The sequence below is a fragment of the Balaenoptera borealis genome (assembly GCF_965194805.1).
Source record: "Balaenoptera borealis genome assembly, chromosome: 1".
In the NCBI taxonomy this organism is placed as follows: Eukaryota; Metazoa; Chordata; class Mammalia; order Artiodactyla; family Balaenopteridae; genus Balaenoptera; species Balaenoptera borealis.
Genome location: NC_138860.1, coordinates 193,866,225 through 193,881,865, shown reverse-complemented (window position 1 = coordinate 193,881,865; position 15,641 = coordinate 193,866,225). Strand labels below are relative to the sequence as shown.

Sequence of the window (15,641 nt, the reverse complement as noted above, 5' to 3'; positions counted from 1 at the left end):
TGCAGCCTGCTGGCCAGCTCTGTGCCCGAAGACCCGTCTCCATCAGGGAGAGGTGGCCTCCTGGGTGGGCAGAGCACACCCAGGTCTTTGTAAAACCCACGCCTGTGTCTTCGGGGTCAGGACCACTTTCCTTGCTGGCATCCAGGACACTACACAGCCACGTCACCTCGGGGTCACCTTGGGGTCACCCCCTTAACTCGCCCGAGGGGCCTCTATACCCCATGTCTCATCTCTGAGGCCTCTCCCACCCCCTCCTCACATCCTGCCCACGGGTCCTCTGCCCACGCTGTCCTGTGGCTCATGATGTGGCTCATGATATGGCCCGTGGTGGCAGCAGTGCTGCGCCAGGACCTCCCAGCTCTCCTCCAGCCTCGGCGGGACTGTTCCCCTGCTGGTCAAGGCGGTGTCTACGGAGGCGACCCGACCCTCAGGGAGCAGCTGCCCCTGCCGCCTCCATCACGCCTGGGCCCTGCGTGGGTGCAATGGCCCGCGGGGACCGTGATGGGCCAAGAAGTGCACATCCTGACTGGGCCTCCGTCCCCGGGATCCCCCAAAGCCCTGGACTGTCTGCTGCTCTTGGGCGCCTGGTACCCCGAGAGCCTGGAGTTCAATAAATGAGGTTTCCTTGCTACTCATTCATCCCCAGGGGTGATGGCCACACCCTCACACCCCCATCTGGATCCTCTCCTAGCCCCACCCAGCCCGCAGTTGTGCTCCAAAGTGTCCTTGCCAGAACTGTGAGGGCTGCCAGGGAGAGGCGGGCAGGGAACTGAGTCTGGAGTGCTGTCGGCTATGGGGCAGCTGGGCATCTGGAGGTACAAGGTGCGCCCCAATATTCAAATGATGTGCTGGGCGCCCTGTGGCAGCTGAGGAGCAGCCTCAGCAGTGGGGAGGTGGGGGGGCGAGGCGGGGGTGGGAGGGGGGCACTCCTGGTGCCTGGGACGGAGCTGTAATCCAAGGTGAAAGCTGAGGGCCTCTGCTTCCCCTCCCCCTCGTCTACCTGCTTTGAGCCAGCACCACCCAGGGACCCCCACCATCCCTGCAGCCTCCACTGGAGGCCCTCACCCTGGCGCCCACGGGGCCTCCCTCAGCTCCTGGCAGTCAGGGTTCTGCCCTGGCCAAAGAGCCCACGAAGCCCTGAGGACTCAGAGGACCCCCCTCAAACCACTCTTCCCTGGAATGTGTCTCCAAAAAGAGGGGTCCGGAACAGCCATGGCCCGAATCACTGTCTCTGGAAAGCACCTCAGCCCCAAAGCGTCCTGTGAAGATGTCTGCCTCTCCACCGAGGCATGGCTACTTCTTGGTGGGAAGGGGGGATCCAGGGCCCTGCAAACCACAGGGGGCTGGGAGCTCAGCCCAGCTGCTGGAGGAGTAGCCCTGCTGCTGAAACCGTGGCGGGGGAGCGGGGGGAGGAGTGGTGACCCCAGGTCCTGGTCAGGGCCCTTGAATGGCCAGGCTTGGCACCCAGGTCCTGGTCAGGGCCCTTGAATGGCCGGGCTTGGCACCATGGACCTATCTGATAGATGGGTTCACATCCCAGCACCTGGGGGCAGCCAGGGACCACCTGCCCTTGGAAGGCCCCCTGAAGCTGCCCTAGGACTGGGGCTGGGAGGGGCTGGCACCCAGTTCTGCTAGGGTGGGTTCCCTCCCTGTGTCCCCCAGGGGTCTCTCGGTCCGCTTGGGGAGGGGCCGTGTCTCACACCGGCTGAGTCCAGATCTCGGTAGAGGGAGGGTCAGGGCCTTTCCCAGCCAGGTGAGGCGGCGTGGCTGCGGCGGAAGCACTTCTGGGAACAGAGGACGGCCTCTCGGCCCTTATCTGAGGCTGAACAGACACTGGATTCCGACCCCAGGGGGAGGAGTTGTGGTTTTCCGGAGCAGCTGGAGAGCCCCTCTGGTTGAGGGGGGGGGGGTTTCCCGGGGGGAACAGCGAGGAGTCTGGAGCTGGCGTGGGCAGAGTCTCATCTTGGGGTCTCTCTTGGGCTTGGTGACCCAGGTGGGTACATACCAGGAAGCTGGGCTGAGTGGGGGTGGGAAGGAGCCCCTCGCAGCACCAGCACCCGCCGTTCCCCACACACCAGCACCCTTGAGTCTCCTGCGCTTCCTGCTGCCCTGGGGGGGTCTCCCTCCTCAGCCTGGACTTGCTCAGGCCTCCCCCACCCAAGTGCCTGGTGGTAGCCTGTGCACACCGGGCCTGGGTACCCCACCTGAGCCTCCAGCCTTGGCCTTTAACCGAGCCCCTCCCTGCTCTGTGGGATCCCAGCTGGGGAGGGAGGTGAGTCCGGGAGGGAGGGAGAGCGGGAGTGAGATGCAGCTGGGGTGCCCAGGGTCGGGGCAGGCCCGGTGGGGGAGGCGAGCGCGGCGGGAGGTGGCGGCTTGGGCGGCAGCGGCTCCCCGAGCCCTTCCGACGCGCTGAGCTCCCTGGGCAGGACCCCCTCCCGGCCCCCCACAAGCCTGGCCTCACCCTCCCAGTCCCTCCGCTGGGCTGGGCTGGGCGAGTCCCACCGTCCCCGCCCCCCCGCGGGGCAGGAATCCCCCCGCCCGCTCCGCGTCACCCCGCTGCCCCCGCACTGACGTCCCAGGTGCTTGTTCCACGCAGGCCGCCCGCGAGGACTTTCCGCGCTGCGTCAGCAGAACGCACTCTGCCGCCAGGCCCTCGACACCTGATTCACAGCCTCAGCGGGGGCTGGGCCAGGGCTGGGGACCCCTTTCCCATACGAGGGAGTGGGGCAGTCAAGGGACCCAGAGGTGGGTGGCGGAGGGGTTGGCAGGACAGGAGATCTGGCCTGGGGACAGAGGGGCCAAGGGGTGTGGCCGGCAGGTCCTGGATCACCTGGCTGTCTCCCCTGAGGTTGCTCACTTGGCCCCAGGGGCTGCCCAGAGCCAGGAGCCAAGGGGCTGGGAGAAGGGTTTGAGGGAGGACTCCTTCCCCTGTGGGTGGTCCCAGAGCCTCCCCGCCTCCTTCCAGGGGTGGAAGCGGGCTGTGCCCCATGCGGTGGGGGATGGAGGACGAGGCAGAGCCCTCTCTCCTCCACCTGCCTGCTGTGAGCTGGGCCCACCTGCCCACCGGGACTGGGTCGGGGTCAAGGGGCTCTCCTGGGCAGCGCGCAGGTGGGAGGGGAGGGCATGGTGGGTGGGGGAGGTGCGGTGCTGGAGCACTGGAGCCACAGACAGACAGGTGGCCGGGTGGCCAGGTGTGCCGGCACCTGGAGAGTGCCGCTGCTGAGACCGGCCTCCGCTGGCCCGCCTGCCACGCCCCGGATGCCACGGACTCCTTATCAGACTCCCCAGGCGTCAGCCCTGTCAGGAGGCTGAAAAAATACTGCTCGCCCCTGCTGGGCAGGACCCCAGGACCGTGCCCCGAGGGAGAGGGTCCTGTGAGGTGATGGAGGCCAGTAGGAGGGCTTGGAGAGAGGGCGGGAGCCATGCCAAATGAACCAGGCCATTCTGAGGCTGTCCACATCCGCCAGGAAGTGTTGGGTATAGAAACTGACCTTGCCCCGGATTGGGGACCCCAGTGACGCAAGGGCCGGTGCCTCACAGGGGCCAGCAGCATGTGCAGCCAGCCCGGAACCAGAGGCCGGAGCAGCGGTGGCCCAGAGACCAGACACACACCGAGGACCCCAGTGTCCCAGCAAGTGCCAGGCAGGCCACTGGAGGACAAGGGTTGGACAGGGCAGCCAAGCGGCACAGACGGCACGTGTGCAGCGCAGCAGGCCCGCCCGTGGTCTCGGCTGAGGGCTTGTGTCTAGGACTGGAACGGCCCTAGCTTCTACCCCAGCCGCTCTCCCACCCAGGCTGGGAGGGGGCTGTGAGCGCCGGCGGGGGAGACCCCGGAGCCTGTCCCCTCCCCGCCCCAGCACACGACCACTCAGGCCCCTGGACGAGCGTTTATTGAGTGGCGCCTGCGGCCAGGCCCTGCGGTCTCACAGCCTCCCGTCCTGGGAGCCAAGGACTCACAGGCCCCACCCCGGCGGGCCCAGCGAGAGAGGCAGGCAGCCACGGTGCGCCTCTGTCCCCCTGGGGTCCAGCCACAGCTGCCGCCTCTTCTGCGTGATCCGGGGCACTGGTCACCGTCACCATCCCCCACCTGCTTCTGCCATTGAGGGGAGCAGGGCCGGGCCCAGAGCTGGGGCCCCACGGCAGGGCCCAGAGCCCTTGCTCCTGCGGGCCAGCCTGGGCCAGCTCCGGGAGGGTCTGGCACGGGCCCTCTGGGCCTCACACCCACAGGTCCTCCAGGCGGCCCTTGTTCTCCGACAGCGGCTCGCCCCGCTCCTCCTCAGGGAACGGGCAGCTGCAGGCGTCCTCGGGCGGGGGTGGCGGGGCCTCTAGGAGCAGCTGCGTCTCTGCAGAGGGGCTGCGGTTAGCAGGCAGGCAGGGCCCCCCTCCCCGTCCCCAGGGCACAACTGACCTGGGGGCCGCGCTCTCTGCCTCCTCAGCTGCCAGATGTGCAGGCTGAGCTGGGTCACGGTCACGGCCAGGATGCAGGCGGCCAGGGCGAGGAGGATGGCGGTCAGCAGGCCGTGCGGCTCCGTGGGCGGCAGCCCTGGGTTGCACACAGCATCGTGCGTCTTGTTCCCGGGGAACGCGGTGGGAAACCCAAGCTTGGAGCAGCTGGGACGCACGGACACAGAGCCCTCGGTCAGCCCTCGGCCACCTGAGCAGCCCCTCAGCAAGGCTGCTGCCCTCCGAGCCGTCTGGGGGTCACTGCACCAGAAGGGACAGCAGAGGCCCCACCCTAGAGCCCGCCTGGACCACCCGGCCACCGGAAGTCCCCACCAGGACTCACTCTGCCCAAGGTTTGCAGCGGCCCTCGCGGCCCCCAGAGAAGGTCCCCGCAGCACAGTCGATGCACTCGAAGCCGAAGTTGAACTCCCCTGGAGACAGACGGACAGACAGACACAGGCTGCAAGGGCGGCTGGGGTGGCCGAGGTGAGACCCACCTGGTGTCTGGGTCCACAGCACAGGGACCCCCACCTCATCCGTTTGACAGGGGCCCCTGGTGGCCACAGGACCGGGACCTGGGATAAATCAGGTCCCCCGTGTGCCCCTTTCCAGGGCAGGCCATGACTCTGGGCTGAGTGGAGGGTCCCTGAGGGGATATGGGGGAGGGGAGGGACCTGCCTGCAGAGGCTGGAGGGTGTGTGGCGGGAGGAAGGGGTGGAAGCCGAGGCCAGGCAAGAGCCAGGCTGGGCCTTCGCTTGGTCCGGAGGCCGGAGGGCGGGAGACTGGGGAGGGTCCCGGAGAGAGGGGTGAGGCTCTGCCCCAGTCTCCTCTAGGCCCGGCCCCGTCCAACCTCACACAGCCCCCCCTCCGCCCTCACTCCCCCGGCCCACATGTGCTCAGCCAGGGCTCCCCCATCGGGTCAGGGTGGGTGCAGGACCTGGGCGTAGTCAGAGCCAGGGCCTAAGGGCCAGACAGCCTCTGGATACCCCCACTGTTCCTCACAACCAGCACTTAGGGGGATCGTCTCTGGATGGAGAAGCTCAGGCCAAGAGGGAGAAGGAAGGGCTCCCAGAGCCACACCAACAGGAGGCACTGTGACCCCAATGTGGGCTGAGATGCTAAAGCCAGAGAGCGCCCCCCTGCCCCGCCAGGGCGCTGCGAGACCCCCAGCGCTGGCGCCCACCTGCCCGGAGGACGTGTCCGTACCCCCCACTTGCGAGCTTCCTTGCACACCTGCTGCTGTGAGCTCCGGCCTGCCCGGGCCACCCCCACCTGCCACTTACCTACAGGCCGCGCCCACTGGCCAGGCGGACAGGAGTAGTACTTGCAGCTCTTACACTGGGGGTCTCCACAGTGGAACTCAGGCTGGACACACTGGCAGCCCAGCTCAGGACAGACCCCCTGAGCTGGGCAGGGGACAAACAGCCCTCTGAGCGGCTGGGCCGAGCCGCCCTCCCCGGGGCGCCCCGCTCCTGGCCCTCCAGGGAGATGGGGGTGGCAGGGCAGCACGCCTGTCTGGCAGCCAGGGCCCTGGCTCGGTCCAGCTGTGCCCCTCCCTCCTGGGCACCCAGCTCCGCCACCCACCAGGCCTGGCTGCACCCCCCAACTCTCCCAAGCGCTCCCACCCAGGGTGGCCATGACTCGGCATGTGACCCTGAGCCGCTCCTGCCGGATAAGGGAGTCGCCTGGGAGACCTACTCCCCCTCCCCTGTCCGGGTCCTGCGCTGCCCTCAGCTGCCAGGACCCTTGAGGCAGCCTGCCCGTCCCTCCCTGACCGCCGTCCATGGCTCTGCCGAACTGAGACCCGGACTCTCAGAGCCCCCTTCCCACTCCCCACGTCCTGGCAGGGGGACACTCTGGGTGTTTTCCCTGCAATACTGTCCCCAAACTGACCCATTCCACCTGCCCCTCACCCATAGATGCAGGTCTGAGGCAGGGAGCTGGGAGAAAGAGGGGTGCAACCCCAAACCGGGCAGGAAGTGGCCTGAGTGATGGCCAAGGGCTCGCTCCCCACTCGGAAGGAACGGGGACAGCCCTCCTCCACCTCGGGACGCCAGACCTGCCTTGCGGAAGGCTCCTCCACCCCTCGCCCCCCACCACCCTCCACCCCCAGGCCACTGGCCCGGTCTGGGCCGCTTCCGCCTCCCCAGATTGCGCTGGGATCAGGGCTCTGGACCCGGAAAACTCGCCCTGAGCACGGGGGGACGGGGCGCCGCGCTCTGCCCTCCGCGCAGGGGCTCCCGGCCCGCCTTACCTGGGGTGCACGAGCGGCAGCAGCGCGCGCTGGTCCCCGTCCCATGCAGATGGCGGCCGGGGCCGCAGCTCAGACCCCCGGGGGGGCGCTGGGCCAGGCCCAGCGCGCAGAGCAGCGCGACGCCGCACAGGGCTACGCGCGCGACCCTCGCCCCCATGGCACCCGCGGCACCCATGGCCGCGCGCGGCTCCGCGGTTTTAGGAGGCCGGCCCCTCCCGGACACGCCCAGACCCCGCCCCGCAGGCCGACCTGCCTCTGCCACTCCCCAAGGGGGCCCGAGGAATTGTTCCCGTGGGGGACCCCCAAGACTCTGCGACTCCAAATCCAGGGCATGGGCAGAGGTTTGCGGCAGTGAGACTGCTCTGGAGAGTTCCACGGCGGGCACGTGTCATCACACGTCTGTCCAAATCAAGGGACGCACGGCACGGAGGGACCCTGGTGTCAACTAGGGACTCTGGGTGACATGACCTGTCAGTGCAGGTTCGTCGTGTGTAACAAATGCACACTCTTTGGGGATATTTATGGGGGGTAGGCTTCCCCTCACTGTTGCCGTGAACCTAAAACTGCTATAAAAGATAAATTCTTTTTTTAAAAAATTCAAGGGATGGGAATTCCCTGGCGGTCCAGTGGTTGGGACTCAGTGCTTTCACTGCCATGGGCCCGGGTTCGATCCCTGGTCAGGGAACTAAGATCTGGCATGCCCAGAGGGACCCCAAGGGAGAAGAGAAGGTCCCATCACAGGCTGCAGAGCACCTGAACACGGAGGAGGGGGCGTGCGGGAGACCCACGTGGGGGGGTGACCTTGGGGGATTCCTAAGTGATCATGGCCTTTGGCCCAGGCATTCTTGTCCAGAAACTAAATATGACCCAAATGTGTGTGCCTGTCGGGGGAAACACCGCACGTACCCCAAGCCACATCGTGGGGGGGGGGGCGGGGGGGAGGGAGTCAGAAATGTTTTCTATGTAAAACTTGTGGCCGCAGGGCCTGAAGGAACTGGAGTGTGGGTGGGCACGGGATGCGGGGTGGCAGACGGTGCCCTGAGTCATTGGGGGTGGGGTGCACCCCCAACAAGGGTGGACTCAGCCGGGGCCATTCCTGGCTGAGCCCCCTCTCCACCTTCCTCAGGGGGACCCCATGGGCTTTTAAAGATCTTCTCTGACGCCCAGAGCAGATGGGATGAGGCACTTTATCCTCTGTGAAGCCTCCAGACCCCAGACCCCACACCTACCAGAAGTCCTCGAATCCCAGCACTGAGCAGCCTCAGAACCCATCCAGGCATCAGGACAAGCCCCCTGCCCCCGCTTTCTGGAGATCAGAACAAGCTCCCCGCCCCCCGCCCCAAACTGGCCAATTGGGCCTGGCCGGGCTCTTGACATGCAAGCCCCCTCACAGCCACACACACACCTGTGGGCTGCAGCCTCGCTGCCTGCTGGGAAGAGCTGGCGAGGAGAGACCAGGGCATTGATCGAACCCTGACGCTCGGGGAAGAGGGCACTGCCCAGGCTGCAGCTCTGCTGGGCAGATGTCAACCCAGATCTCCCTACACAAATCCAGTCATCCTGGAGGATGTGGACGGCCGGCCCCGACGGAGCTCTTGAGCCACAGAGAACTCAGCCTCCAACTCACCGTGAGACTGTCTCTTGTCTGTCTGAGCCTCAGTTTCCCCACCTGGCACCAAAGGGCTTGGGGGCCCGGCCTCCCACAGGAAGCCTCCCCAGATTGCTTGGCCCTCCAGTTGAGGCTTGGTACAGGAGCAGGTGGAGACCTCTGGGAACGCTGCAGGGGTGGGCAGTGGGGTGCCAGGAATGTGACTCTGGTGGCGCCCACGGGCTGGAGGTGTGTTGCCGGCTGTGACCTGGTGACCTGGGCAGACCCAGAAGACTTGGTTTGAGACCCTTTGAGACCTGCAGCTGCCGCCTCACCTGATGGGGCAGCTGTCCTTTTCAGAGGGAAATGACAGGGAGTAGCAGTGTTGTGACTCAACTACTGTTCTCAAGTCCCAGGAAGCGCAGGGCCCTCCTCAGAGAAGCAGCTGGGCCCTGCAGGAGACGGAGCGGTCTCCAGCACAGCTCCGGCTGCTAGCGGGTAAGGTGAGGCCACGCTCTCGGAGGAACCCCCAGACCTCGGCTCAGCTCCTAGATGGGGAGGAGGGGCTGAGCCATCCCTGGACCCCAGGGAAAGGTGAGGAGTGGAGAACCCGGCAGTCCTGGACCTTCTGCGTGTGTTAAAGGCCTGAGCAGTCCGGTCTGTACCAGGATGGCGTCACCCCAATTCTGGTAAGCGCCTGAGAAAATATGATAAATCCCCTACAAATGACGCTTGTCCGACGAGGTCATATCTGGTGGCCCTTCTGGAAGCTGGGCCAGCCCAGCAGGCACCAGGGGGCAGCTGTCTGCCCGAGGGGGGCTGCCAGCCGCGGCAGCAGGAAACCAGAGGCAGGGTTGTGTGTAACCAGAGGCAAAAGCGCCGTCGGGGACGGGGGCCGGCGTCTGCCCCCCTGTCCCTGAGGCTCCGGAAGGCCCCTCCCACACAGACACAGGGTTACTGCGGAGCTTCTGTAACCAGGCACTGCGGGGAGATGACTTCTATCTGCTCGCGGTATTTTCCTGTACTCTTTGAGCAGCTCACCACATTTTTCATCATTTGTCTCAGCTCACACAAGTGACGCGCGTTCACGGGGCAGAGGGTCCCAAGCAGAGTCCAGGGGTTAACCTGGAGGTCTGTGGGGGGGGGATGGGGAGCCAGGCGGGGCCCTGGAGCAGGGAGGGGCCAGGGTGGGTGCCTGTGGGCCCCCCGGGGGGTGGGGGGAGCTCTGGCGGGGTTTCACGCGGGAGGGGCGGTTGTCAGCAGAGACAGGGAGTAGAGAGCGTGCTTAGCGGCAGCAACCAAGGAAAGTGAAGGTGACCAGCCTCCTTCCACCCACCCGTCAGCTGTTCAGAGGTGGAGCCACCAGGCCGGGGGCAAGGTGGGGGGGCTCGTGGCCTGGGGAGCAGCTGGGAAGTTTGGGGAGGAAGCCCACGACCTTGACCTTCCATTCCCCAAGGACCTGGCCCCTCCCCCAGGCCCCTCCATCAGGTCCCTTAGCCTCTCTGCACAGCCTGTACACTGCCCAGGGACCACAGGCCCCAGGCCAGTGGTGCCTATCTGCTGCCCATTTCCAGGGACGTATTGTGTTCACCGCTGCAACCCGAGATCTTTCCAAGAACACGTGGATGGTTCGGTCTTCCCTTTGCCCCCGGGAGGTCCGAGGGACCAGCCAGGGGTCAGAGGTTTGAGGAGAGGTGGGAGGGCCTCCAGGGCAGCTCGGCGGAGAAAGCCAGCCTGAGAAACTGGGGGGCGGGGGGGAGGCGGGGCGGGGCGGGGGGGGGCAGTACACGTGTCAGGGGCGGACCTTTGGGTGCTGTGAGGGCGCTGGCCTGTGGCATGGTGCCCAGTCCTGGCCTGCAGGTGGGTGAAGGGAGGGAGCACGCTGGGAGCTCAGAGGTGTGCGTCTTTGCCAGGTCCACCAGCGGGGGGCCTCGGGTTGTCGCATTTCTCTGCTCCCCCCTCCCACCCCCACCCCACGCCCAACCCCCCCCCCCCCCCCCCCCCGCCCAGCACCACGGTGGTCTTTTATTTCCGTTCGTAGTAGCTCTTAAATCTATCACAAACCCCGAGGGCGCCAACTATGGGCTGTCTATGGGCTGTGGAGCGTTTCCACGCTGGCCCGGGGCTCCCTGCGCTCAGCTGAGCCGTTTAACCCGCCCGCCTCGCCTGCACAGAGGGGCGCTGGGGGGCGGGGGGCGGGCCACAGCCCACAGCTCAGTCCTGTGCCCCCGGGGCGGGTTCGGCCCCAAGTCTGCGCAGCTGCCAGAGCAGGGGCTGCCCCCAGTGCCAGCCAGCGGTCCTGTCCGACCACTCGGCCTTGTACAGCCGACGCTGGTGCCCACGGACGCTTGGGTTTCCCACCCGGGAACCTTTTCACATAAAGCTGCACACTTTGTTCGCGCCCAGGGTGGACGAAGGGTCAGCCCAGTCAGGGCCTCCAGTTTCCCTGAGACACGGAGCTGGCCTCAGGGGACTCAGGGGCCCTGCAGGCATCAGTGGGGGTCCCAGGGTCACCACACACCCAGGTCTAACAGGGCGTGGGGTTTGAGAAGAAACAGACACTCGTGCCCCCTCCCGGGAGGGGCCCCAGAGACCCTGAGGGCATGTCCTAAAACCCCCTTTGGGACCAGGGCCTCAGGGTTCCCTCCCACTCCCGCTAGCACCCAGCCCAGCAGCCCCTGCCGGCCCCTCCCAAGTAGCCCCGGAGCGGGAGCCTGGGGTCCACTAGGCCGGGTTAGCGTAGCATAGCGCTTGACAGGCAGGGCTCGCGACTCCCCAGTGCACTTAGTTTGGCTGCCACGCGCCCCAGAGGCCCTGGGATGTGCCCGGGGAGCAGGACAGCAGCCCCGGAGTCTCTGAGGGAGCCGGGCGAGCCCCTACCCCACGCCCGGCCCCCGTGGTGTGCAGCCCTCGGACCACTGGTGCCAGTCAGAGGCCCACATTCGCCAGCGTCGTTTATTGGGGGCCCACCCTGGGCGGGGAGTATGCACAGCACACGTAGCGGGGCCCGGGGCGCCTAAAACGGCACAGGGCGGGGGCGGGGCGCCAGCTCCTACGCCAGCGGGCGTCGCTCAGACCTTGGCCGGGCTGGACTTGGCATCGGCGTGCTCCTCTTGGATGGGGGTCCGGAAGCTGTTTGCCCCTGGGGAGGAGGACGGGGTGCGAGGTGGGAGGTGGGAGGTGGCGGGGGTCCCACGCCTCCCGCGGGCAGCGTGCTCTGGGGCCCGCTACGAGCACTCACCGGGGGGCTTGGGGGCGTTGGGCGTCAGCCTCCAGGCCCTGTGGTGCAGGAGCAGGGCCAGCGCGGCAGCCACGGGGGCGAGCAGGCCCAGGCCCAGGCCCAGGCCCAGGACAGCGGCCAGCTCGGGGCCTGCGGGGAGGCAGGGCCCGCTGGGGTGGGGTCCACCAGGGAAGGAGCCCACCGCAGGAGGGCCGCACCGAGGCCAGAGGGCAGCTCCACCGGCCCTCCCTCCCCACCCCACCCCCCTTGGGCTGGGGGAGGGCCCTGCTGGGGCGAGGCCAGGCCCCCTTACCCTTGGGGGGCTCTGCGTGGGGCGTGGAGGGCCCCTGTGAGGCCCTCGGCCAGGTGGTGGTGGGCTGAGCGGGGGTGGACCGGGCTGCGGGGCCCTGGGTCTCCCAGGCTGGTGTGAGTCGGGGGCTCCTGTCCTCACAGACAGCGTCCGAGCTGTTGCTGGCCGCCCGCAGTGTTCGCTTTCCTAACGAGGTGCAGCTGAGCGGGGCAAGGGTGTTGATCAGGCCAGAGTGTCCCCCACCCAACTCGTGCCCCACCAGTGGGACGGGCCGAGAACGGGGGCAGGACCAGGGAGATGTGAGGAGCGACGGGGGTCCACCGCGGGTCACTCAGGCAGCATCAGAATCCAGCCCAAAGGCGGCGAGGAGAGAGGCCAAGGGCCCTGCCAGCCCCCAGGAGCCTGGGCCCCCCGGCCTCCCCCGCCTGCTCAGCCTGCTCCCCACACCCGCTCCCCTGACCTGTCCCCGCCTGCGCCTCTCTCTCCCAAACCCCCGCCTGCTCTTTTCCTGCTCCCACCGGGTCAGCTCAACAAGGACGGGGGCCCCTCAGCTGTGAATGAGTGAGGGTCTCACACCCTCCCGGGCCTGGGCTGGGGTCTCACGGGCTCCCCACTCCAGCCCAGCAGGAAGGCCAGTGGGAGGAGGCTGGGCCAGGGCCGAGCAGGGGTCATGGGGGCGGGGCAGGGACCATCGTCGGGGGGCCTATCATGGGGGGGATGGGGCCACGGGGTGCCGGGCCCCGGAGCTCCCAGCCAGCAGCCTCCTACTCCCAGACCTGACCCCTGGCTCCCAGACCCCAGGCCGCCCAAACCCTCCAGCCCCGGGGACACTCACTTGGTCCAGGGCTGGCAGGCCTGGTCGTTGCCCAGGGAGAAGTGTCCTGGTGGGCACGGGGCACAGTCTGCAACAGAGTCAGCAGGCTCTGCCCATCTGCCGCCCCTGGGGGGCCCAGACGCTCACCCCCCCAGGGCCTCCCACAGCCCCTCTCTGCCTACATGCCATCCACTGGCCACGACCCGGGAGGCCCCCAGCCCCTGTCTTGGCCTGACCTGCTGGGGGGAGAGGGCACTCGGCCAAGGCTGGGGTCGGGGTGCTGAGGGGAGGTGACAGCGTGTGAGGGACATGCTCCTTCCACATGGTTCCAGAGGCCCCCCTCACCAACTCCACGCTTGTAGCCATAGCCGTCCTGGGGCTGGGTGCCCGGCCTGCAGCCGCAGACCGTGTCTCTCGTGGGTGTGCATCTCTGCTTGGGCTCGCTCCCACTTCCTGGGGGTCGGGTAGGGTGGGCGCAGTCAGTGGGGAGGCCAGAGGCACAGAGCAGGCTGGAGGACCGAGGCTGAGGGTCTGCAGCTGGCTCCCCCAGACCAGCAGCCCCCTCGCAGCTGGGTGGCCTCTGGTCCTCTCCCATCCCCGGATGCCATGTCCCTCTTGGCCACACGGCCCCAGGGGTCACCCCGTGGCAGCTCTGCCCGCCCTTGCCACCCCTCCTCCAGCCTGCACAGGACCCTCTGTGGTCCTTGACTCTGGGTCTCACCCACCCAGCCACGTGGCCCTGGCCCTCTGGGAGGGGGAGGTGCCCTGTGGGTGGCCTCAGCTGACTGTGGGACTCTGGGGCAGGGGAGGGCAGACCCCGGCGTGGTCTGGGGTTTGCTCCGAGGCCCCGTGTGACGTGGGCACCAGCGGGGCCGGGGCGCCTGGCGGTGCTCACTCTGGTTGCACTGTGTGCAGGGCTTGCAGGCCTCGTAGTTGACCGCCTCGTTGTAGAAGCCGGGCTCACACGGACGGCACACCGTATCCCGGGCGTGGGTGCAGCGGCTCTCCATCCCATGACCTGCCGCGGGAGGCCGGGCTCAGAGTTCCCCACGGCCTGGCCTTCCCCGCAGCAGCCCCCGACCGCCTCTGGCTGGCCCACCATCCCAGGCGTGGCTCCAGGTCACCCACTCGCCCTAAGTCCACACGCCCCACGATGCCTGCACCACGTGACCCCATCTGTAGGTCCCTACCTCTTCATCCCTGTGTCCCCTGACCCCGTCTCCTCATCCTGGGTCCCTGCAGGCACCCCTCCCCAACTCCACGTCCAGGCCACTCACCTGGCTGGCACTCCTTACAGCACCTGCTGCCACTGGGGTAGGTGTCCCCAACACAGCTGAGCTGGGCCGCAGCGCCCAGCGCGAGCCCCAGCAGCAGGAAGGCCGAGCCCGGCGCCCTGGGTGGCTGGGCTCCCACGCACATTCTCGGCTCCTCTCAGCCCCACAGCTCGGGAGTCTGGGGTTTTTCCTTGCAGGATGTGGCTATAAGGGCTGCGGGGGAGGGGTGGGGAGGGCAGGAGGAGGGGACCAGGAGGAAGGAGGCCCCAGGAAGCGCTGGAAGGCAGCCTGTCTCCCGGCTCTAGGCTTCTCTTCTGCCCTGGGCGCCAAGGCCCCCAACCCGGCAAAAATGGCCATGGGCCTCAGGCTCGGCCCAGCCAGCAGCTGCAGTGTGCAGATCTGGGGCCTGAGTGAGGACCCACAGCCCCCCGACCCCTGCCAGGGCCACCAGGCCAGGTCCTCCAGCCCAGCTGGTCTGCACTGACCCCTCCCACTGGACCCCTCCCACCCCTGTCTCACGGGGATACTGGAGCCCCTTCGGCCAGGCACGCTGGCTGTCCCCCTGCCCTGGCCTGCCCAGCCTGGCCACGCTGTCCAGACTGGGATGGTCTTGGGATCCCTCCACCTGGCTCACTCCTGCTGGGTCCCCCCTCTCTCTGCAGGGCAGACCCCTCAAGAGGAGCGGGGGGCCCACACTGATGCCAGTCCTCACCCCTGCCCCACAGAAGTGTGCCCAGAGCACATGGGGGAGCCAGGGCAGCACACTGGGTCAGGCATCAGGTGCAGGGGGAGGGCTGGCGGTGTCCAGGGCTCCAGGGCACGGTCACTGGCCCAAGTGTCCGAAACTAGCTCGGACCAATGTCCGCAGCTCTGGTGGGTCAGGTGCCTCATGGCCAGTGCCCACAGTGAGTGCGCAAGCACGTGAGGACGTGTGTGAGGACGTGTGAGACAGAGCAGCTGAGCATCCGTGACCACAGCAGGCAACAGGGACTGAACTCACATTAGTGCCCTAAACCCACAGGTGGAAGCCTGATCCCCGTGCAGCTGTACTGGGAGACGGGGGCCTCTTAGGAGGCCATAAAGGCTGGGTGGGGTCACAGGGTGGGCCTGATCCAGTGTGACCTGTGTCCCTACAAGAGGAGGAGGTCAGAGCACAGACACGCACAGGGCACGACCACGTGAGGACACGGGGAGGAAAAGGGCCTCAGGAAACACCTACCCTGCCCACTCCTGGGTCTCTGGACGTCCAGCCTCCAGGACTAGCAGAGGGCAAACGTCTGTGCTGCAAGCCACCCGAGCAGACCGAACATGTGCTGCTGGGCAAGCCCTGCCCGGTGCCCTGGGGGTGGCGTGTGCCTGGGGGCGTGTGCCAGACGTGTGTGCAGCACGCGTGTGTGGCGCGGGCTCCACATGCCGGGATGTGTGTGTGCTGCTCCCATGAGCACCTGGGCATATGCCCGGGGCGGGGGGGGGGGGTCCCGTGAAGACAGACTCTCTGCTCTGCCCCCTGGCCGGCCAGGGGCCGTCTCCCTAAAAACTCTGGAGGCCAAGCCAGGCTCTCCCTGCGCCACACCCACCCCGGGTTTGGGGTGTTCCCACAGCACTGCTGGGACAGGAAAGAGAGCTCCCATGTCCTCAGGACAGGTGGGGAGGGCCTTTGTGCCGGCCCCCCGTGGGGCACGAGGGAGAAGGAGCACAGGTGCCCACGCACACGTGTGCACATGCTCCCTCCCAGGCG

The 15,641-nt window shown here is 67.4% G+C and overlaps 2 protein-coding genes across 3 annotated transcripts; both read right to left on the bottom strand.

The window, feature by feature from the left end:
• Window positions 1-3,874: 3,874 nt before the first annotated feature.
• TNFRSF18 (TNF receptor superfamily member 18) lies at window positions 3,875-7,572 on the bottom strand. Its single transcript, XM_082392888.1, has 5 exons — window positions 6,698-7,572; window positions 5,727-5,849; window positions 4,787-4,874; window positions 4,409-4,611; window positions 3,875-4,343 (listed from the first exon to the last, which is right to left on the bottom strand). The coding sequence occupies exons 1-5, from the start codon at window positions 6,870-6,872 to the stop codon at window positions 4,216-4,218; spliced, it is 717 nt and encodes a 238-aa protein (XP_082249014.1). The 5' UTR covers window positions 6,873-7,572; the 3' UTR covers window positions 3,875-4,215.
• A 3,654-nt stretch (window positions 7,573-11,226) lies between these two features.
• On the bottom strand, window positions 11,227-14,368 carry TNFRSF4 (TNF receptor superfamily member 4). Of its 2 annotated transcripts, XM_082398868.1 has the most exons (7): window positions 13,907-14,103; window positions 13,525-13,647; window positions 12,975-13,082; window positions 12,651-12,717; window positions 11,819-12,015; window positions 11,527-11,655; window positions 11,227-11,427 (listed from the first exon to the last, which is right to left on the bottom strand). In XM_082398868.1, exons 1-7 carry the CDS (start codon window positions 14,046-14,048, stop codon window positions 11,357-11,359), a joined length of 837 nt encoding a protein of 278 aa, XP_082254994.1. In that variant the 5' UTR covers window positions 14,049-14,103; the 3' UTR covers window positions 11,227-11,356. The 2 variants fall into 2 exon arrangements, with proteins under 2 accessions (XP_082254994.1, XP_082254995.1); XM_082398869.1 differs by lacking the exon at window positions 12,975-13,082 and having other exon boundaries at window positions 13,907-14,368.
• Window positions 14,369-15,641: the final 1,273 nt, after the last annotated feature.

Bases quoted from the DNA above. Each gene is read 5' to 3' on its own strand.
- TNFRSF18 (XM_082392888.1), bottom strand. From the start codon at position 6,872: ATGGGTGCCGCGGGTGCCATGGGGGCGAGGGTCGCGCGCGTAGCCCTG. The intron at 5,850-6,697 runs GTAAGGCGGGCC...TCCCCTGCCCAG, and splicing joins CTGCCGCTCGTGCACCCCAG to CTCAGGGGGTCTGTCCTGAG. The intron at 4,875-5,726 runs GTAAGTGGCAGG...GTCTGTCTCCAG, and splicing joins CCAGTGGGCGCGGCCTGTAG to GGGAGTTCAACTTCGGCTTC.
- TNFRSF4 (XM_082398868.1), bottom strand. From the start codon at position 14,048: ATGTGCGTGGGAGCCCAGCCACCCAGGGCGCCGGGCTCGGCCTTCCTG. The intron at 12,016-12,650 runs GTGAGTGTCCCC...TGCCCCGCTCAG, and splicing joins GCCTGCCAGCCCTGGACCAA to CTGCACCTCGTTAGGAAAGC. The intron at 11,428-11,526 runs GTGAGTGCTCGT...CCTCCTCCCCAG, and splicing joins CAACGCCCCCAAGCCCCCCG to GGGCAAACAGCTTCCGGACC.